Genomic DNA, 22,521 nt, shown 5'->3' on the forward strand with positions numbered 1-22,521 from the left:
GAAGTCATGCATTGGCACTAGAGCAGCAACAGTCAGGCAGTGGCACTAGAGCAGCACCAGTCAGGCACTGACACTATAGCAACAGAAGTTGTGCACCAGCACTAGAGCAGCAGAGGTCAGGCAGTGACACTAGAGCAGCAGAAGTCATGCGCTGGCACTAGAGCAGCAGGAGTCAGGCAGTGGCACAAGAGCAGCAGGAGCCAGGCACTGACACTAGAACAGCAGGAAGCAGGCACTGCCACAAGAGCAGCAGGAATCATGCCCTGATAATAGAGCATCAGCAGTCATGCACTGACACAAGAGCCGCAGGAAGCAGGCACTGACACAAGAGCAGCAGGAGTCAGGCACTGACACAAGAGCAGCAGGAGTCAGGCACTGACACAAGAGCAGCAGAAGTCATGCACTGGCACTAGAGTAGCAGAAGTCATGCACTGGCACAAGAGCAGCAGGAGTCAGGCACTCACACTATAGCAACAGAAGTCATGAACTGGCACTAGAGCACCAGGAATCATCCACTGACACAAGAACAGCAGGAAGGAGGCACTGACACAAGAACAGCAGGAAGGAGGCACTGACACAAGAGCAACAGGAGTCAGGCACTGACACAAGAGCAGCGGAAGGCATCCACTGGCACTAGAGTAGAAGGAGCCAGGCACTGACACTATAGCAACAGAAGTCATGAACTGGCACTAGAGCAGCAGAAGTCATGCACTGGCACTAGAGCAGCAGAAGTCATGCACTGGCACTAGAGCAGCAGAAGTCATGCAGTGGGCCAAGAGCAGCAGGAGTCGGGCAGTGGCACAAGAGTATCAGGAGCCAGGCACTGACACTACAACGGCAGGAATCATGCACTGAAATTAGAGCAGCAGAAGTCATGAACTGCCATGAGAGCAGCAGTAGTCATGCACTGACAACAGAGAACCAGGAGCCAAGCGCCAACAATAGGGCACCAGGAGTCATGCCCTGGCACTAGACCATCAGCATACAGGCAGTGGTACTGGAGCAGTAGACTTCATGCACTGACACACGTGCTGCAGGAGTCATGCACTGACACACGAGTAGCAGGACATATGCGCTGGCTCTAGTCCAGCAAAAGCGATGCACTGGCACATGACAGCAGCAGAAGTCATGTACTGGCACTAGAGAAGCAGGAGGCAGGCAGTGGCACCATAGCAGAAAGAGCCGGGCATTCACACCAGAACAACAGGAAACATGCAGCGGAACTAGAGCAGGAGTAGTCAGGCAGTGGCACTACAGCAGCAGACGTCATGCATTGACACAAAAGCAACAGGAGCCAGGGCATCAGGAGTGAATCACTGGCACTAGGGCATCAGGAGTGAATCACTGGCACTAAAGCAGCAGGAGTTATGCACAGACAAAGAGCAGCAAGATTCGTGTCCTGTAACCCGAATAGCAGGATTTGTGAACTTGCATTACAGCAGCAGGAGAGCTGCTGCAGCAGTCACTCAGTGACACTAGAGCAGCTGGAGTCATGTACAGACACCAGAGAAACAGGAGTCACTCACTGACACTAGAGCAGCTGAAGTCATGTACAGACACCAGAGAAACAGGAGTCACTCACTGACACTAGAGCAGCTGGAGTCATGTACAGACACCAGAGAAACAGGAGTTGTGTGCTGGCCCCAGAACAATGTGATTGCCACACGGCACAGAGCATGTGTCGAACAGCAGAAGTTATACCATGTCCCGCCTCACTCCCACTAAAGCATCAGGAGTGAACATCTGTGCACCACAATGCCTGGCCCAGGACCATCCCGTAGCGTACAAGGCCTTCACGGTAACATCTACCTCCAGAAATCTAAGATCTCGGTAGAGAGAGCCATGCACATCCAGTGCTCCTACACCGGAAAATCAGGGGTTCACTGCCGCAAGGCCAGCATTCTGACTACATGGCGTCAGCACTCAGGCACTAGTGCAACACAAGTCAACCGTTCTGACACCAAAGAGTGGGCAATAGAACCAGTCTACATATATATCATGCATGCAGTCACCATCTCACCTTGACTTGCGCGTCATTCTCTACATTATGTGGTTTTGGTTTAGTTTTGTGCCATTGCTCAGCTTCTAGACAAGTTTTCCAAACGCATTTATTGGAGAATCTTGACTCATCGTGGCTCAAGAAATGACGCTCTGACTCACATCTCCTTCACAGGCGACGATTCTCCAGCTGTCGGAGGAGGATTACACCATAACCCCGAATGTTCATGACCCCAACATCCGAGTGTCAAAAAACAACCTGTTCATGACTTTCGACATCACCATCCCGGGCAGGTTCATCATCTCTCTGCTCTGGAACAAGAACATGAACGTCTTCATCAAGCTCTTCAAGCTCCAGCAGGTAACAAGATGGAGGCACTTCCTGGGGAGGGAGGGCCTTCCGGGGTGCAGCGGCAAACCCTTCCCATTCCATCGGCAAGTGCACTCAGGGCACATATAAATGCAGCAAATACAACAGGCTTCTTTCTCGGCTGCTATTGGTAAACGAGCTCCTCGCTCCCCTCTGGTGCCACCATTGAGGGCCCTCAACAGTCTGGAGAAAAGAGCATTGTCACATCATTTAATAACCAATGGAGTGGTTCATTGGATTCCAACAGAAAATAGTTGACTGAAAACTCAAGTTATATGCTTCAAAGCTAAAGCAATTGAAGGAATATAGGGCAGGGGTATTTTCGGGTCAGCCCATGGAGTTAAGGGGTCCTCTCAGCTTGCTCCTTTTTCTTAGTTGATCCACATTTCACCTCAGAGTCCGGGAGCTGCTTGAACCATGAAGGACAAGGAATGCTGCTGACCTCTAGCTGCTTTCTGGTGGCAGCACAGAAACTAGTTGGTGTCCTTGGCCAATGGACCCAGCGGCAGCAATCGCCGCTGTTGAACAGCCTGCTTGCTAATGAGATGCGCCAAGAGCTCCCGGACTAAAAGATCCTCAGGTTGGTAGCAGCCTCTTTCCCAATAGAGGGGGGTCTGAAGTATCTTGGAGCAGAACCGTAGGGAAGATCACCATGATTCTTTCCCTGGTGACGTTGACACGTCAGCGATTCAGAGTGATCTCAACTTGGCATGTTCTACAAGAAGACGCCCTACGTACACACAGAGCCCTACAAATGCAACCAACAACAGAAATCCATACAAACAAGCTGCCCCAGCTGTGCAAAAAGAGGTCACTACCGGTAGTGTAATACCCATGACAGACCTGCAGCTATTAATGTACAGAGTGGGTGCGTGCCTGGGTTAAGTGGGTGCCAGCCCCCCGGAAAAAAAAGAGAACTCTCTAATTTTGAAGCCCATAGGCAGGGGCATCTCTGGTCTCCCCGTATTTAACCCCGTATTTAACAAAGGTTCTGTGATTAACTAGAAATCTCACTGATGTGGATCTGCAGATATTAATGTACAGAGTGGGTGGGTGCCTGGGTTAAGTGGGTGCCCCCCACTCCCCCCCAAAAAGACAACTCTCTAAATTTGAAGCCCATAGGCAGGGGCATCTCAGGTTCTGTGATTAACTAGAAAGCGCACTGATGTGGATATTGATTATAAAGCTTAATCAAATGAAACCGTTATGTAATACCCCAAGGAGGTCGATAATTGCCCCAAATGTCTTAGAAATTGGCACAGTTGCCCCCAGTCTCCGAAATACTTCTATTGCCCACATTTCCAACAAATCGATACTTTGGCTTCCAAATTGCCAAGATGCGGGGATTGACCTCTCATCCCATGTAATAAGGCCACAATAGCCACAGATCTTCATGAAGCGTATATATTTACCAAAATCTTGTTGAAATTAGTACTATTGAATCTAGAAAAGTTCCTACCCCACCATTCCTAGGTAAGGAAATGGAGATCCTTTACTTGATGGCTCGAAGATCACATAGCAAAGATTTATTATTTTTTATTTTATTGTTTGCTTGTTAGGTTAGACGCTTATACAATAAGAAAATAGAGTTTCAAAGGAGCAAGGGTGGTGAAAAAAACATAAAATACACAATATTTAAGAGCAGAGGGGAGAAAAAGGTAGAAGGGACTTATGAGTATTACTACTATGCCTTATGAGTATTCAGAAAGTGCAAGTGCAGCAAGGAAGAGGGAAGAGGGGGTAAGTGCTGGAGAGTCCGGGATCATGAGTGAGCCACAGATGAAGTGCTAGGAATGTTGAGTGCTACACGGGCTGTGGCTGCGAGGGGTGTAACTGCAAACCTTCAGGGCTGAGGGTGTGCAGATGCAAGTGCTGTGGATAGACAGGAGCTGGACAGGATTGGCGTGGGAGGTCAGAGCCCCGAGGATGCATAAGGGCCCAGGGCACCGATCGAAGCAACTGTGTGATTAGCAGAGGAGAGAAGAAGGGAAGAAGGAGGAAAAGAGGAGAGTATTAAGGAGCTTCCGGAATCTGAGAAGATCCTGCTCAAGGCGTAGAGGGAGGGGGAGGCTATTCCAGAGGAGGGAGCCCGCTGAGGAAAGTGAACATCCACCTACTCTCTGTTTAACAAAACGCTTTACACACAGAGAGTTGGTGCCAGAGGAACGTAGGGATCTAGAGGGAGAGTATTTAGTGAGATAAAGTTGAAGATAGTGTGGTCCCTGGGCCCAGACAGCCTTGTGGATGATGCAGAGGGATTTGAATTTAATCTGTGCAGCAACCGCAAGCCAGTGAATACTTTTTAGTGCAGGAGAGATGCGGTACTTGGGCTTAAGGCCAAGGATAAGACTTGCTGCCCTATTGTGGATTAGCTGGAGGGGTTGTAGAGTGGAAGATGGTAGATTCAGGAGGGGGCTATTGCAGTAGTCAAGCCAGAGAGAACTAGGGCTTGGGTCACATTGATCCTCTGAGGGAAAGTGATAAAATGGTAAAATTCCTTTGAGAAGGAATAGCTGAAAGTAGGACTTCTTGGCAATGTCCTGAGTGTGAGAAGGAAGGAGAGCGAGGAGTCGAAGATGACTCCAAGGTTTCTGGCTTGAGCTGAAGGCGCAGGGGGAGAGCCCAAGGAGGAAGGCCAGAGTGAGGTGAAGAAGGAGATGGGCATAAAATAATATTCAGAGCTGACGATTTAGTACCAAAGCCTGTGTAGGCCCACTCAAGTGTCCCTTCACCCAATCCCCAACTGCTGAGCCTCTCTGACATTTCCTTTTCTTTTCAGGATGCCATCTGCGGACTTTGCGGCAACTACAATGGAAACCAGAAGGATGACTATGAGACCCGCAGCAAATATGTGGCCCCCAACATGCTAAGCTTTGTCAATAGCTGGAAAGAGAACCCCGTGTGTGGCGATGTGAACTATGTGGTGGACCCCTGCAGCAAGAACCCATACCGCAGTGTGTGGGCGCAGAAGAACTGTGCCATCATCAACAGCAAAACTTTTGATCCCTGCCACAGCCTGGTAAGTGTCACAAAGCTGCAATGCATTTGCCACCTTGACAAGACATGGCTTCCAAGTATATCTTTCGTGGCAGATTGAGAACACAAAGTGAAGTGCTGAACAGAACATGGGGGAATACTAAGGGTGTATCTTTTGGGTGGGAGTATGACCCACGTGCCATGCTACTGGAGATCATGCTCTGTATCACACAATATCAATTACATTAAGCAAATTCACCCATTATATGCATGGCTTCATTGGGGACAGTGTGCCACAGTATACTCTACAAAGAGTAAAGTGATTCACGGTGGTGCACTGCAATGTGGGCAGCGTTCCACCATGTGATTTACAACAGGGGTCTGCAAGCTGCTCCTCTCCAGGGGTTTTCGACTACGACTCCCATGGTCCCTCATAGTATCCTGTCTTGGGAGTATAGCTCAAGGGAAACGTGCTCACCTTAGAAGCAAGCCGACACGGAGCAACACAGGTTCCATCCCCGGTTCCGTGCTTAGAAACCTCTGGGTATTAAGCGCATTATAAATATCATATTATATCATCATTGACTATGCTAGTTTGCGCTGGTGAGCTATTACTGACCCCTGATGAACAAGGTATGCTGTGACCCATAGTGTTAACAGCAGTAAGGCCTTTTACCTACTATATGGAGAGGAGCATAGTGACACATATAGTCTCAACCTGATGAATGAGCGAATACCCCGCATGTGTGCCCGAGCGATACTGCATCCAGTGGTCCCAAAGAATTTGGAGTATTCTCCCGAGGATCCACGGCCATGGCTGCAGTCTGTGAGTTGACCGCATGCGTGCTGTGAATCTTGACAGAAAGAGCCACCATCCTGAGCAACACTGCATGGATGTGGCAACTCTCTGTGTTCTATCCGTCATGCACAATGTGCAAAGTGGGCAGAAAAAAAATGGCAAAGGCCATTGCAACCCTTGCTCAGCTGCTCCCACTGCACCTGCACCACAGATTTTCCCATAGCAAAGGAGCCCACACAATGTTATGGAAGGCCCGTTGAAAGGAGCCAATGAGAAGAAGGCCAGAGAGCAGCATTTGGTATAGCATGGGTGGCACAGGATCACAGTTCAAAATACAAAAGGAGGCAGTGCATAGGTTACCAGAGAAGTAAACAAGTGTGTTGCGTAAGAGGCGCGAGGTAGAGAATTTAACCTGCCGTTGTGAGGAATCTTGGCAGCCCAGAACATTAAGAAGGGATTAAACGATAAATGAGTGAGAACTATTTTTTTTGGCTAGGGAAATCCTATTGATTTAAAAGTAATATTTAAAATGCACTGTCCATTGTCTAAGTCCAGAGTCACCTAAGCTACATTTGATTCCCAGATGCACAACATCACCTGCCTTAGTGTCGCCAAGTGGCATCCAAGAATTCCCAGGGTCTTACCAAAGGGCTGCAGTAGCAGACCACGCGTCATACCTGTCCTTCAAAGCCCCTCCTACTTGCTCAGGCGTTGCTAGGAGTGGGCTTAGGGAGCTATAGCCCTGGGTTTTATGGTTGTAACCGCGGATAGAAGCTCAAGGGCTACAGCCAGCAGGCTAGCTAGCCCCGCGTCCCGACACTCCTGACATGACCATATCTGGGATCTTTTCCAGACCGCAGTCCTACTATACTGATGCTCCTCCTTTTGCTGCTGCCAACTGAGTGTGTAATGGGGCTTGTTTTGGGTTCTTTCAGGAGTACCAGGGGCCATATTATGAGGCGTGCCTGCACGATGCCTGTGGCTGCGACTCTGGTGGGGACTGTGAGTGCCTGTGCGATGCCATCGCTGCGTATGCCAAGAAATGCTTGGACAAAGGGGTCTGCATTGACTGGAGGAGACCTGACTTCTGCCGTAAGTACTACCCAGGGTCAAACCCTACAAGCCAAAGAGGCCCCACTGACCAAATGTGTCCCACAATTTATAAAGACCAAACATTCTGGCATGGCCTTTTCCAGTCAGGCAGCCAAACCCTGGAACTCTGCCTGTTCTCATCGGGACTATAGAGGACCATCTGAAGCTTTCAAATGCCATTAAGACATAGGTTTTTCCAAAAATATCCTACTACCGAGCTCACGCATCAACACACAGCCTTCATAGCAACTCATATGTATGATCTATTGAGTCCTGATGTATTCAATGTTTCTACCAGTAGTGATGCCTCAATCATGTTCCTTCGCACAGATGCCGCCATCCTACAACTGAGTTCTCAGGCATCAGCTGGCCCGTGTAAATCAGACACGTCAATGCCTCTTCTTCCCCCGAGCAAATCCATTCTTCATTTTAGGATGACGGAAAGATATGGAAGGATGGGAGGGTGACTCTATCCTTCCGCAAAATACAAGCACACCTATCCTGTCTCCTAGGGCAGGGGGCCTGAAACCTTTGGCTCCTCAGATGTTTTGAACTATAAAACCCCGCCCGCCATAGCCAGCAGAGTCAGTGAGGGATTAGGGGGGTGGTAGTCCAAAACATCTAGAGGTTCGCATGTTGCAGACTCGTTTCCCAGGACATACATGGCTAGCTTTCCTCTCTGCGCTGGCCCATCCATCCTTCCTATTGGTAATGCACAGCATGTCTAAGATACACGTCCATTTTGACTTCGGCCAGAGCCATCAATATGTCTTTTGACACAGACGTTTCCATCCTTCATCCACACTCTAGAGACATTGACCCTCTCTCTAAGTGCAGACACTTTCACCATTAGTCTTAGATACGCAAGGGCATGCTTGCGTTTTCCTCTTTATACCGATGCAGCCATCGTTCTACCAATGAACCTCCAGAGGCCAGTGAACATTACATCACATTGAATGGCCTCCGGTTTATTTATTTCTTAGTAATGCGCTCCAGGAAATGCTTGGTTAGTCCAATGTGCACAGCAGAAGGGTGTTGGGGTTTGGGGAAGGAAGGCACACGAATGTGGGAGAAGTGTAGGGCCTAAAGGGGGAGGAGGGGGTGACATGCAGTGATAGCTTTGCCGTGGCCGGCAGTCCAGAGTCTACAACAGCAGGCAATAAGGACAACATCAGTAGAGTTTCATAGACATGATCAAGGGAGGCGGAGGCAGCCCTCGTTGCCACGGGAGGTTTCACTGTGGCTGGTGTGAGTGGTTCAGTGCTTAGACGTATCCTGAACTCCATGCAGTCAGCGAGTCTGGGGCGAGGCTTTCCCAGAGCTTGGGGTTGAATGAGGACAGAAATATGGACCGGGTTGGGGCTTGATGACCTTTGATAGTAGGATAGGATCTGAGCTTTCCTGACGGTATTTAGTTGATTCAATTAAGGCATTACTTTCATAACCATTAAACGTATGTCAAATATTTGTAATGTTATGTCTTTTGCAGCAAAGTGGCCCGCTTTGTGCAACCTGATGCTAAAACAGCCCTAAATGAAGGGCCCTTTCCATCAGCCTCCCTCAAAAGGGAGGGACCCCATGTGCATTTCTGAATATTTTCTGCACGTGTTTTGAGTCAATCAGATTCTTCATCAGGGTTCGATTATCTAGCAAGAACATTCAAAAGAGTGTGTATAATATCAATAAAGGCTTTTGCAAGGTAAAACAAGAAGACATCTAATATCTAATCCAATGTCTCACCTGCGTTCGAGGGGAACAAACGTAATAGAAAGCTCTTCATTCAGACCGCTCCCGACAGGGTGCCTCGTGGTTTCTATCTCGTAAGTCCCTAATTTGAGGGTTCTAGCTATTCACAGAAGCTCAGTTCCTCAAATGATGACCAATCAGAGAGTGGCGGCAAGGACTTGCAAACTGTTTGTATATCAGGGATATGATTGCTGGGTGTTGTTGTTTGTCGCAGGATTTGATCTACGTGTTACTTTGACCATTGTCCAGAGTCGCTGCTCCCACTGCCTAGCATCGAAGAAAGTATCTAATAGATAAAACCTTATAGAAATTCCTATACCTGAATACTTTTGCTACCCTCCAAGATCTGATTACAAAGCCGGACACTGTAGAACAGAGGTGAGCCAATAGGTGAGGTTTCCTTTTGATTAATGATACTAGTGATGCAGTTTTCAGAATCCCCCATTGTCACTGTATGTATTATTTAGACAGTTCTCACTAGATAATTTGCTCCTTGTGAAGAGCCGGTCTCACTTGAAAGGCATAGATCAAGAACGATAAATGCTGTATGTCATATGATCCCCAATGTCCTATGAAGATGAACCTTTGCAAACCTTTGTTTGAAAAACAAATGATCACGGATTCAATTCTAAAAACAGGTATTGCCAGATGCATTTCAGGGATACGAGTTCTGAGGGTTTTGTACAAAAAGACTGTATCTAAATGGTCGCATGTACAAAAGGTTCTACAAATGCTAGCACCAAAAGTTCGAACACCAAAAGTTTGAACTTTTGGTGCTAGCATTGCAGGTAAGTTTAAAAACAAAACAAAGAAAACTGGGGCTGCAAGGGTGTCCCCCGCAACACCCTGTTCCCTATACTTAACACTATAGTGAGCGGGGATTGCGGGGGGAAAACCCTGCAGCCTCCTGTAAAAGATAAAAAGAGAAAAGGACCCTGCAGCACCAGTTCCCGATCACAGAAGTGAAAGGGAACTGGCGCTGTAAGGACCCAGCATGAAGAGAAGGTAGGTGGGGTTTATGTTGGGGGTGTGGGTGGGGATGTGTGGAGTGTGTGGGTGGGGGTGTGACATGGGTGTGTTGTGGGTGTGGGTGGGGTTGTGGGTATGTACGTATGTTCGCATGAGAAAGATGCAAACCTTTGGTAGTTCGCACCTTTCTCATGCGAACATTCTGGCCGCGGTAAATTCAACCGCGGTCGGATCACGTGGATTCGTTCTGAGGGTTGTCTATTTCAGGCTTAAGATGGAACATCATAGATGTTACATAGCTCATCGACAAGGGCACTGCTTCTGCCCTTTCATAACGAAGGACGTTTAAGAGACATAACCTTCTAGAAATTCCTAGCTTAATACATTTCTAAAAAACTGTATTGTTCTGCATTTGACCACTGCCAACACTGAGCGTTGTCTATAAAGGAGGTACCATTGAGTTAGATCACAATAACCCCTTTTATGAACGCAGCAAGAGAGAATTTAGGTGATGGTGTGCACTACACAGATAGTCAGTTTAATAAATAGTGGTAATAATGAACATGCTAGGCTTTAGTCCCCTGCCATCCATTTCCTTAGTGTCTCCTCAGAGAAGGGAGACCGAAAGGTATCTATGCCCGCCTCCTTGCTTTCTCCTGTGCATGCCGCCCTGTGTCACTTATTTTCTACTGCTTCTCTGTATATTTTGGACTGCTGATGGTAAAAGATAATCATGATTTTCTTTCATTGTTTTCAGCTGTGTACTGTGACTATGAAAACACTCACACGCAGGTTGGCACCAGCAATACCTACGTGTACTCCGGAGATGTGAACTGTACTTGGCATTACCAACCTTGCCAGTGCCCTTTCACCCCACACAGCTATCCACTATCCAACACTGAAGGTGAGCGCCTCACCCACAAATGCTCAATCGTGTGTGTGTGTGTGTGTATGCATATACACTCATGTGCATTTGTAGGTATCCACAAATGCTCAAGCGTGTATGTGTGTGTGTGTATGCATATACACTCATGTGCATGTGTAGGTATCCACAAATGCTCAATCATGTGTGTGTGTGTGTGTGTGTATGCATATACACTCATGTGCATGTGTAGGTATCCACAAATGCTCAAGTGTGTGTGTGTGTGTGTGCGTGTATGCATATACACACATGTGCATGTGTAGGTATCCACAAATGCTCAATCGTGTGTGAGTACATGTGCACACACTATGGTGCATGTGTGTGTATGTATAGGAGGTAGGGAGCAGATGGTGATGGGGTTATGTTTTTGCTTGCCTGTGCCATGTAGGTTTGTTAGTGCCCCAATGTCAGCGAATCCCTTTCAAATGGTGGTGGCCAACAATTCAACAGGAGAACGGGTTTCTATCTTGACCCTGATAGTCACCTCATCTGCAGCATCTCCTGAACTTATGGATGAGTGTGGATTTGTCTATATATTTTTGCAGTTGCCAAATGCCCAAACAGTTTATTATTCAATGAGGATGCCATGATAGACCACAAGAGAGAAAATAGCTCAGGGTAGTAATCATCCCAACATCTGTCATTAAGGAGAAAGGGTGTGGGAGATATCCAAGGACTATGTGAGCAAGTAGTGAAGGATGATTCAGCTGATGGGATCGCTCCGTGAGTGACATGCTTGCCGCAAAGACCTGTGTGCATCCTTACGCCACATGTTTAGCCCTTCATATTTCTTCACTCCGTGCATTTAGTATCATTTAATTGGGCACTAGAAGCAGGGGAATTCGGTCACAGTGCACCATTGGAACATAGGATATTATTTTGGGGTGAGCGCAAAATACGACGTGATCGCGGGATGGGTGGCAGAGAAAGATGGTTTGGAAACTAAACAAAAGGTGGATAATGTATGAAGGTTGGCAGAGGTCGAAGATTTGGGATAGGCCATGCATGGGAAAGCAGCATGGGTATAAGGAAGCACATTGGTTAGTAAAAAGGGGCTTGGCTTGGGTGAGGAACAAGGCCTGGGGGTGGGATGTGGGCTGGTGGAGTGACAAGGGATCTAAGAGCGACATAACAAAGACGAGCGGTGACAGAGCTAGGAGTTGGGAGAAGGGTGTGTCCGTGTAGGAGAATGACAAGGCTGGGAAAAAGCCTCATTACAAGTTTGGCGGTGCAGGAAAAAATCCATTACCGCCACTTTTCCTGCATCTCCAACTACAAATTTGGTGGTGGGGTGGCCGGATTTACCTGCAACTCCCAACTGCTGGTAATTCTGGCACGCCACCACCACAAAATTCCAGTATTACCGTTGCCGATAATACCAGCAATTCCGCCCATGGAGTCCTGTGTAACTCTATGGAATGGGGAATTACCTATCCCTACTGGCATCTGTAATCTGCCGGTAATGCTAGGAGACCAGGTGCCAGTAACAGTAGATCTGTTTGGTGATATCCCACCAGATTTACCAGCAGGATACCACCAAACCTATAACGAGGCCCAAGGTTTCCAAAAGGCAAGAGGGAGATAAGGGGAAAGGAGAAAAGCGATGTCACAGAAGAATTAAGGTTAATTGAAAAGCAAACTTATTTGAAATTGCCCTCTACATTATTTTGGTGTGGAAAATCACTTGCTCAGGTGTCACTTTGTGATATACAGGCGGCAAGAAAATGCAGCAAAAACCTATTCACAAAGTTGTCATTTAGCCAAAGTGATGTATACCGGATAAGGGGTTGGTATAGGGAACTGTATGGCCTTCTCCTGAAAGATTAGGGCACAGCAAAAGAAGACACCTATGTGCCCATTGAGGACAAGGGACTGCTATGCCGCACCAGAGGTGGCACAGGTGCCACACGTTTCTCAGGCAGTCTTTCATCCATCACAAGTCATCAGACATTTGGAGAGCAGGAAAGAAGCGGCACCTCACACAGGCAATGACTTGAATGCGCAGCGCATATGAGGCGGGACGGCAGGAGGCTTGGCAGCCTCAGTATAAGCTCCAGAATTCTGGCAACAGAAAGGTCCTCAGGCAAGAGTCCAGGTGGGGGGGTAACAGAGAGGGGGAAGATATGTGACATTGATGGGCCAGATAAGGTACAATAGATGTCCTTTGTCTCATGGAACTGGTGAGCATCAGGTGTGCAGCACTGATCATCAGTGGATCTGGCCCGGCTGGGTAGCAGTCACTGGCACGGCAATGGACACATCCCTTGACTTTGTAGCATTTGATGGTGATCCTGGGGAAGCTGCTTGGGGGGCATCCCAGTGTGACACTGGGGGGCAACAGCTTTGCGTGGTGGAGCAGGGATATTTAATGCATCTTTACAGGGTACGTTTTTGGGGGCAACTATGTTATAACTAGGTACATTTTGCTTTCTGGCAAACACCCAGCGGCTCCCCAAACACAAAAGAGTTCTTTGTCGAAAATGGAGGGTGTTTTTAACAGAACCAGAAGTGCTGAGACTATTAGAACGCTTCCTTAAAAATAAACATTCTCATGGACTGGGGGTCCGGGGGTCTATTTCCCCAGCCGCCAGGCATACATTATTTACTTTAGAACCGGGACGTATTTTCGTTTATTGCTATTCATGTTGGTCAAGAGTAACTAAGACACCCATTACAGCTATATCTAAAATAAAGTTTCCGGTGATAAATAAACCAGGCCACACGTGCCTGAAAATTGCAACATGGCTCTGTTTTCACCAATGAACAAGGCAAGCGGGGCCTAAATGTTAGAGCATATTCTCAATTTTCTGTTGTTTGGTGACGAATTAAAAATGTACATGCGTGGAGTGGCCATTGCTACGATGCCGGGGCGGGTGGGGGGCATTACCCCGGCAGTTGTGACGCATGCCCTACGGCTGGCTTCTGCTACCCCCACTGAGGCCCCACACCAGGTCCATACCACGGTATGAAGTATGCATGCAAATAGTTTAATCCCGTCCAACCTCAAAATGGAGGACCTAATTACTAATATCGCGGAAGGAGGCGAGGCACGAGACAGCGTGCCAGGAGAGCTTTTCAGGCAATGTCCTTTCCGCTTTGAAAATCGCGGGAAGAGGCGAGACACGAGACAGCGTGCTAGGAAAACTTTTCAGGCAATGTCCTTTCCGCTTTGAAAACTGCTTTGGCTTTTTTAACTTCCCTTTTCTTTGCCTCCCTCACAGGATGTTACAAGTGTACGCCTGAACAATACTACAATCCAGAGGAAGGAAAGTGTGTGCCTTGTGGTAAGTGAACTGCAGCAAATAATGCAGATTGCCCAGCACCCTACTCACAAGGCTAGACAGACTGGTCCTTCAACAGTAGCTAAGGCGAGGCATTGCAACTTCCAATGTGAATTGACTGCCTGCACTCATTTGTATTGCGCCCACAAGATTGAAATCCTGCTGCAGGAAATTCCAAGGAACTCTTTGCACTTTTTCGAAAAGCTTACTCCTGCCACTCACATTGATTTCCAAGGTTGAATTTCCCAGTCTTCTTATCCCCACCTCACCTTCAGAACAAGGCTTCAAGAGGATGACCAGACCAGAGGCCAGACAGCATTTGCTCATTAGCGGCCCTGTGCTGCCCTCCCCATTGGTTGTGTACATTGATCCTTTAAGGAACAGATTTGAATAACCTCTTTCAGACCCCGCCCTAGAGAAAATGCATCTGAAAATCCTTCAGCCCCACCAAAACCTCCCTTAAGTGCTTATTTTGAGACCTATAATCGGCTTTTTTAATAATTGTTCATCTATATACCATGTACACAGGTATTCTGCTCAGTGTATTTTCAATGCAAAGTGATTACAAATCTGGCATGTTGTTGACTGATTCACCTCGCTTTCTGGGAAATGTCACATTCAGACCAGTCCGTTGCCCTCTGCTTGCTTTATCCCAGAAGCATAATCCAGACCTTGTTAGTTTATGACTGTAGTCTACGGTGGGTCTCCTAACACCAGGTAAATACCTGGCCCTTTTTATCACCAGACAACTGTACAATTGCCTACCCCATCCTAGGATTAGTTTCTTAGGTGCCAGGCAGTGATCGGCGGGGAGCGGTGTTCCACTACTTTATGTTGATCTGTTTAGGTCTACCATGTCTCTACTTGTTACGACCATATTCAGCATTCCATATAGAAGATGTGTCCATTCATGTCCCTGTGCAAGTCTAAAGTTATAATCAGAGCCTTAGTTACTAGCCGCTTCGACCATTGCCATGCCCTGGCTGCAACACCTTGTTACATGTTGCACTATGCTTCCGTCTAGCCTCTCCCCTGCCAAGACCACAGGTCCACTACCTTGTGTGGTACCCTTCTACCACTGGCGCTAGATGACATCTTTAAAGACAACTGAACACTTAGGTGATAAGAACCCAGCCCATAAAGGGGACAAGTGCTTCAGCAGGAAACTTGTGTATTGGGCACTATGATGGCAGACAGTCTACGATGTGGTCTAACAAGACTTTAATGCAAAGACCTCTTGTTATACTTGCCAGTTAACCACAATAATGCATTTTATGTATTTGTATTTTATGGTTAATTTATAACGGGCATAATACCAGCAAGTGGTTTCTACGCGCGCAATCGGCATTCAAACCTGTGTTGCGCGGCGTTGTCTTGCTTCCAAGACAAACGCGCTGCCTCTGAGCGAGCTATCCTTCCAATTATGGATTCAGATTTTTAGAATGATTGTTTTCTATTCTTAATCACTCATGAATGCTTACACTCTGCACTTTTTTTATTCTAGTACCACTAAGCACATCAACAACAGCTCCAGTGACGACTCCTGTAACAACAGCAACGGTGACGACTCCTACGACTCCTGTAACAACAGCTACAGTGACGACTCCTGTAACAAGTAAGATGATATTATTCTGCTCTTGGACAGTTGTTGGTGTCTAAACAGTTCTTGCATTGTTGGCCCACCCATCTACTGACTATAGCTCTGTCATGATCAGTCGAAATCCTTCATGACCTGTAGGTGCATGGAAAGATCATTCGTCTCATTCATTTTAGATGCAAATGTGGACCTCAAACTCTAGTAGAATCCTTACACCGATTAAAGGTGGGAGCAGGTGCATGAAAAGTCAGATCAATCGGAACATCGATGCCCACAAGGCATCATTTTACATCCCTAGGTTTCAAGACATGGTGAGTCCAATGAGCCATTTTACAAGATGTCTTTGGGTCACTGCTATTTGTGAATGGCCCAGCTTCTCTGCTCGAATGAGTACCAGGTGAACGAAGCCATCTAGTAAAAACTCTAAGCCTAAGTAAATGGGTCTGGGTTTCCACTGTTTCCCTCAAAGTATGGGCCTTGCTAAATTATACCTCAGACTCATACTTGCGAGATTCAACAAATTGGAGACCAAGCCAGTCTCTGAGCATTACGTGGAAGACACAGCGAAGAGGCCTCATTCAGAGGTTTATCGCTGGAGATCCACTATAGAAGAAGAGTTTCCAAGGTAAAAATATATGGGAAGATCGTATGTTTTTACAAACTGGAAATCTACGATATATTATGGAAATTCCCTTCCAAAAAATCCCATTTTATAAATCTGGTGCCAGTTTGATTGGCTTCAAGTTGGTACAAGAACAATGCTTTTAAAACCAATTAAATAAAAAGCATTTTCATGGCGATACCAGTTCCTCTGTCACTGTCTGTGTGGGATCTGGGCGTGCAAAGTCATGTGACTTTGCATGGAGTTTAACCAGTCACGCTGAAGTTGTTCAGTGACCAGCTCTGAAAAAGGAGTACGCAGTTCACTCCTGAGTGGGATTGAAGGTCTGGGCTAAGAGAGTGTGCAGTACCATGGCAGGGTTTCTAAAATACCCTCTAAATATTTGATGGACTTGCTAAGTCTTCTGATGTATGAGCAATCTGAGGCCCAATTGAGAGAACCCTTTGGAACATTAGATCTGAATGCCATGGTGAATTCACCCCTCACCGCAAGGACAAGCTCACTACACATCAGTGCATCACTGGGGTCCTTGTTCGCGGTTAATTAGTAAGCAAAGTTGCAAAGAAAATATGCAAAGCAGATCTGTTCATGAAAACTGAACTGAGATAAGTGCCAGTGCTAGCAAACAAGTCCGGGGCACAGCCCTGGCAAACGCCTCCACAAGGTATGCACTTCTTGACCTCTATTGAACCCATAAAGCTTTAATCCTGCTTAAGGGTGACAGGTCCAAGCTGCAAAAGGAACAATCTGGCTGCGTTTCCATTTCACTGGGCTATTTATTTTATGTAGAATTTCAAAGGGAAGCAGCGTCCTCCCAACTTGAATCCAAATGTAACTTGTTGCCAGAGCTTGAAGTAACTAATGACAGATAAGTCGGACACTGTGAACTTGTTGGGATCATGCCTTCAGCAAAAGTGGTGCATGATCTTGTACAATGTGGAACAAATAGCACCCCCTCCTCCCGCTTTTGCGTCTTTGGGGGGAAAAGCGAAATTGTAACAGGGGCGTAGACAGGGTAGAGCCTGAGTGGGCTTCCTGTCTGTCCTGTCTCTCACTGATATCTGAAACGTAAGCACTTCAGACCCATGTCCTTTGTTTAACTTCATCAATTAGTCGCATCATCCCAGGTCAGGCAACTGCATAGCTTCCGCAATTTTAATTCCCATTCCCATTGGACTCAGTGTGGCTAAAGAACCATCGCGGTATGCATTAAGTATTGAGTATGAGTGCAGTGCCACAGACACCCTGGGAAGCAACAGATCATAGGTTTGAGTCCTAATGGTGCTTCCAGTTTTTATAAAAGACTCTTGATGTATGCCAGGAATCTGCAACCTGTGGCTCCCCAGATGTTTTGAAGTATGACACCCATGATCCCTCACTATTAACTTCTGGCTCAAACTGATAAGAGTTGTAGTCCAAAACATCTGGACAGAGAAAAGTTGCAGACCCCTCATTTACACGGTACATGCATACTGCCAGAAACCCCATAAAAGGGTGGTATGCGCATACAACCACATACGAGGTAAGCTCTCTGCCACCTTATTACTAAGTTTTCCCTGCATTTGTTGACTGGGCTTGCATATAACAAACCAGTTTGCACAATACTCACTTTTACTCACTCATCGGTTGTAAGGTGCCTCCACTTGAGACCTGGTCTACCTGGATGTCCAACAGGGTTCTGTGTGAAAATGTCCCCCAGGAAAAGGTGGCCATGTGAAAATGTAGTCAGCAAAAAGTCATTCAACACAAGCAATGCAAAGTGTGAAAATGTTGCCAGTAATAAGGTCGCCAAAAAGCTATTTTTAAATACACAAAAGTACAAGACTGTAACCCTAAATATGACCCAAACCTCTAATGAGACCTCCACAATCACCCTCACGCCATTCATAAACCTTCCCCTAACTCTAATTACAACCCTTGCTCTACCATGAACTCTCGCATAACACTAATCCTTCAGTGCGCTAAAGCATCTCATTTGCATATTATTGAATGCAAAATAAATAGAAAATGAACAGTGAACCTATCTCCAACCCCATCAGCAAATCGCCACAAATTACATAGCCCCTGCCGTAGCCCAAACCCTTGCTGTAATACTAACCATACCCTAACTGCATCTCTACCACGTACACTACTGCTCACTTTACCCTAACCTCTAGGTTTATCCTAACCGCTATCCTACGCCAGCACTCTGTATTCTTTTCTTTAACACTTACCCAAACCCATACCCTGACACTTAATCTACCCTAACCAAACCCCAACATTTTTACTCTAACACCGACACCTACGCTTGCTCTAAACTCTTTCCTAACCCTAAACGTGGTGATCACAAGACCATAAACCCTCCTTAACCCAAACAATTACCCACGCAGCTCTACATTTTTGGCTACTTTTCAGCTGCATTTTTTGACTACTTTTTGCTAAGCAACTTCTTCACTGCAAAGGTATTTTACCACAACTTTTTCACTGACTACATTTTTGTTGGCAACATTTTTACTGAATACCTCCAAAAGGTGAAACCAAGCCAACTGACCAAAAGAGAACAGTGGCAGCGCTGCTTAGATATGCGGGACAGTGGGACACACAGAGGCACACATGCAACCAAAACGACTATGTGCCTTGCCAAATAAATCCATGTTAAATGTGAACCCTAACATCCACAAAAAACAAAATCATGAGTCCATTTATTCAGTCAATATGGGGAAAAAATAGTACAGTATGGAAATATCTAGCATATCCTTAAAGGAAAACAGACACTAATACTCACTTCCTCATTACTCACAAGTTGCTATTGTAGGACTGCAGCGGCTCACATAGCTCACGAGTCCTCTTTCTTTCGTTTTCTCTCTCTCTTTTCTTTCTTTGACTTCACAATTCATACCACCTTGCAAGGCATTGAATTTATTTTTATTTTTATGTATTTATTGTGCAGTTGTAAGGTTCTTATACAGGAAAGTAAATGTGTTTCAAAGCGCCTGCAGAGCAACAGGGAGGGAATATGGGATTTAGACAAATTAAAACACTGAAGGATAACGACGGACCTACTAGGCCTTGTGAGCATTCAGAATGTGCAAGTGCAGTGAGAGGGGAGGAAAGGAGTGTGAGGGGGCCTGGGGGGGTGGGGGGTATAAAGTGCTACAAGTGCCCGTGCTCGTGATTGGGCAGCAAATGTAAGTGCCCATTGGAGGAAGTGCTAGGGGGAGGTCAGCTGCCAATAAATAGGTAAGTGCAGGCCTACAGTGGCATAGGCCAGTGGGTGACAGGCAAGTGCTTGGAGTGGGCAGATGCTGAAGGTGATTGGGTCTGGGAGGCCAAGGCCCAGAAGAGCACATAAGGGCCCTGGTCGCCAATCTCAGCAACTGTGGGATTAGCAAAGGAGGGAGGAAGGGGAGGAGGAGGTGAGTAGAGGTGCACCTCAAATTGGGCAAGGGGCGGGTTCAAAGGAGAACACAGATATCATCCAGTATTTGTTTAAATTCCAAAAATAATTGTTCCTCCTGGGTCACATAGCCTCTTCTTTTATTCAGTTATAAATGCAAAACTCTGGGATTTTTTTTCCCCACTGGTCGCTACTCCTGTACACTGTCATGAAACAATGAAACATATGATGCTCGCTGGGTTTCCATTGCAAAACGCATGATTCTTTGTGATTGATCAGCACAGAATGGTACATCAATGCATCACAACCATCACACAGAGAAGGACCATAGCCACCATAACCATCAGATTAGCACAACGATCCCTGTGCAACCCTTCCCGCAGCCTTCACATCCAAGGTTAAAGGGTGCAGCTCAACCTGCTCAATGTCCCTGAAAGGGTCTGGATCATCGCAGGAAAAATGGAACCTCCCCGTAATGGTGGGACCTTCCTACGAGTCGTTATGTCTTTGGCCTCCTATGGCACCAGGATGAAAAAGACGACCTCACATGAGAGGTAGAAGGTCTAGTGCCCGGTGTGGAAGCTAAGCATGGTTGGCACTCCGTACTGCTAAAAATCTCCGTGACGGAAAGATGCAAAAGACTGGGTGGGGCTAGAGAACACCAAGTTGTGGGCTTAAATCCCTGTAATGTAAATCATTGTGCTTTGCAGTTACTGTGCAAAGTGTTTTTTGTTGAAAATGGCCTCTAGAAAGGGAAGGGCATTCGGAATGAAATGTTCATCTTTATTGAAAATCAACAAATGGACAGATGGGAGACATCACAAGGTAACACGAATATATTTTGCAACGTCTGCAGCATCATTAAATCATGATGTCGTGTTGTGTGGAATCGACACGTAGTAGTATTTCATTCTTCACTGCATTATGAGTTTTAAATGGTTCGCAAATTAAAAAGTGAAACTATCTAATATCTGCACATCTGAGATGTAGTTGGTATTGAGCAAGGACTTTTGACTCGCTTTTCCTCTTTAAATGGCTGTAAATTACATTGGACTCATTGCTTCTTATCCAAGGAGTTCAAAGCTGGGCTTCATAGTTTAACTCAAAGTTGTTAATTTAACACGCTAGCAAAACGTACCCATACTCCAAGTGGTTTCAGTAGACAGACATTACAACACACTCATCAATTGTTGAAAATCAATGATCCTGTAGGACAATGTTCCGAGTTGCTTACTGCATGATGTGCTTTGCACTCTGACTCAAACTGCACTCAGAATGGGCACTTGTGGCTGGTGGCTGGCATGCCTCAGAGCAGACGTGGCGGGAAGGTGAGAGTTGGTGTGCTGCAGCATACTCGGACCTTCTGTGCACTCTCCTCAGCTGTCACATCACCCTGGCGTGGTGTGCTCCTGTACAGATAGCCTGGAAATGGTGCATCCTAGGGCCTTAAAATGTGGTTTTGAAGGAGTTTTGTCCCTTGTGTCACTACGCTTAAAATGGGCTTTGTCAGGTCCTTCTACAACCACATTTATGTTTCGCTGATTTCAGGCAACCATCTCATGTGTGTAGGGGCTATGATAGAGGGAAAGTGGTGGGGTGTCCAAATGCCATGCAGCCAGTAATGTCCAGAGGGTCCTAACAGGTAACTATGAAAAATGTGGTGCAGACTGGTTGAACGTTGTGGAATTGTATAAGGAACAAACTAACAGATTTTCTGCTTTATAAATATATATATATATAGATTAGAAAAATCTGGGGTAACACCTTCGCTATGTAATGTATATTCTTCATATTTTGTTTCCCATAGCATCAAGCGTGCCATCCAGCACAACAAAGCCACTAACAACACAGCCGGAGACACCAACAGCTACAAAAACAACTACAACACAATCAACTCCGACAACTGAGACAAAAACGAGTTTACAAACACCAAGCAGAGAACCCACATCATCCCTTGCACCATCAACAACACCAACAACCAGAACAGTGACACCAACTGTTATCATGACCACTGAGATACCACCTACCACAAAGAGGACACCGATTACAACTGCAAAAGAAACAACAACCATATCAAAATCCACACATTCAACACCAATGTCAACCACAATCGAGACCTCAACTAGGACATCGCCCCATACATCTACAGCAACTGGGACTCCCACAACAATTTCAACCCAAACACCAACCACCACAACGACAAGCGAGACACCCACCACAACCCATCCAGTGAAAACTACTCATACTTCAACCATCACTCCAACAACCACAACCACAACTGAGACGCCCTCTACTACAATATCAGTCCAAACACCAAGCACGTCAACATCAACTACCCAGACAACAAGCACAACCACTCCAATACCAACAACCACTCATAGTGCAACCACCACCCCAGAAACAACTACAACAACCACAACGGAGACACCCTCTACTACAATATCAACTCAAACACCAACCACTACAGCATCAACTACCCAGACAACCACCACAACCACTCCTATACCAACAACCACTCATACTGCAACCACCACCCCAGAAACAACTACAACAACCACAACTGAGACACCCCCTACTACAATATCAACCCAAACGCCAATCACTACAACATCAACTACCCAGACAAATACCACACCCACCCCAATACCAGCAACCACTCATACTTCAACCAGTACTCCAACAACAACCATAACAACCACAACTGAGACACCCTCTACTACAATATCAACCCAAACACCAACCACTAAAACATCAACTACCCAGACACAAACCA

General features: G+C 46.4%; 1 protein-coding gene across 1 annotated transcript in view; it reads left to right on the plus strand.

The window, feature by feature from the left end:
* Positions 1-21,655, plus strand: part of LOC138505070 (mucin-6) — a 58,114-nt gene extending 36,459 nt beyond the window's left edge. Inside the window, exons 13-20 of the mRNA XM_069625393.1 lie at positions 2,174-2,359; positions 5,148-5,387; positions 7,079-7,235; positions 10,708-10,854; positions 14,094-14,156; positions 14,846-14,870; positions 15,658-15,768; positions 21,556-21,655. Of these exons, the coding sequence (XP_069481494.1) occupies positions 2,174-2,359; positions 5,148-5,387; positions 7,079-7,235; positions 10,708-10,854; positions 14,094-14,156; positions 14,846-14,870; positions 15,658-15,768; positions 21,556-21,655 (1,029 nt within the window). The remainder of the gene's footprint in view (positions 1-2,173; positions 2,360-5,147; positions 5,388-7,078; positions 7,236-10,707; positions 10,855-14,093; positions 14,157-14,845; positions 14,871-15,657; positions 15,769-21,555) is intronic.
* Positions 21,656-22,521: the final 866 nt, after the last annotated feature.

The sequence above is a fragment of the Ambystoma mexicanum genome, chromosome 11, assembly GCF_040938575.1.
Source record: "Ambystoma mexicanum isolate Mex_15411 chromosome 11, UKY_AmexF1_1, whole genome shotgun sequence".
NCBI lineage: Eukaryota > Metazoa > Chordata > Amphibia > Caudata > Ambystomatidae > Ambystoma > Ambystoma mexicanum.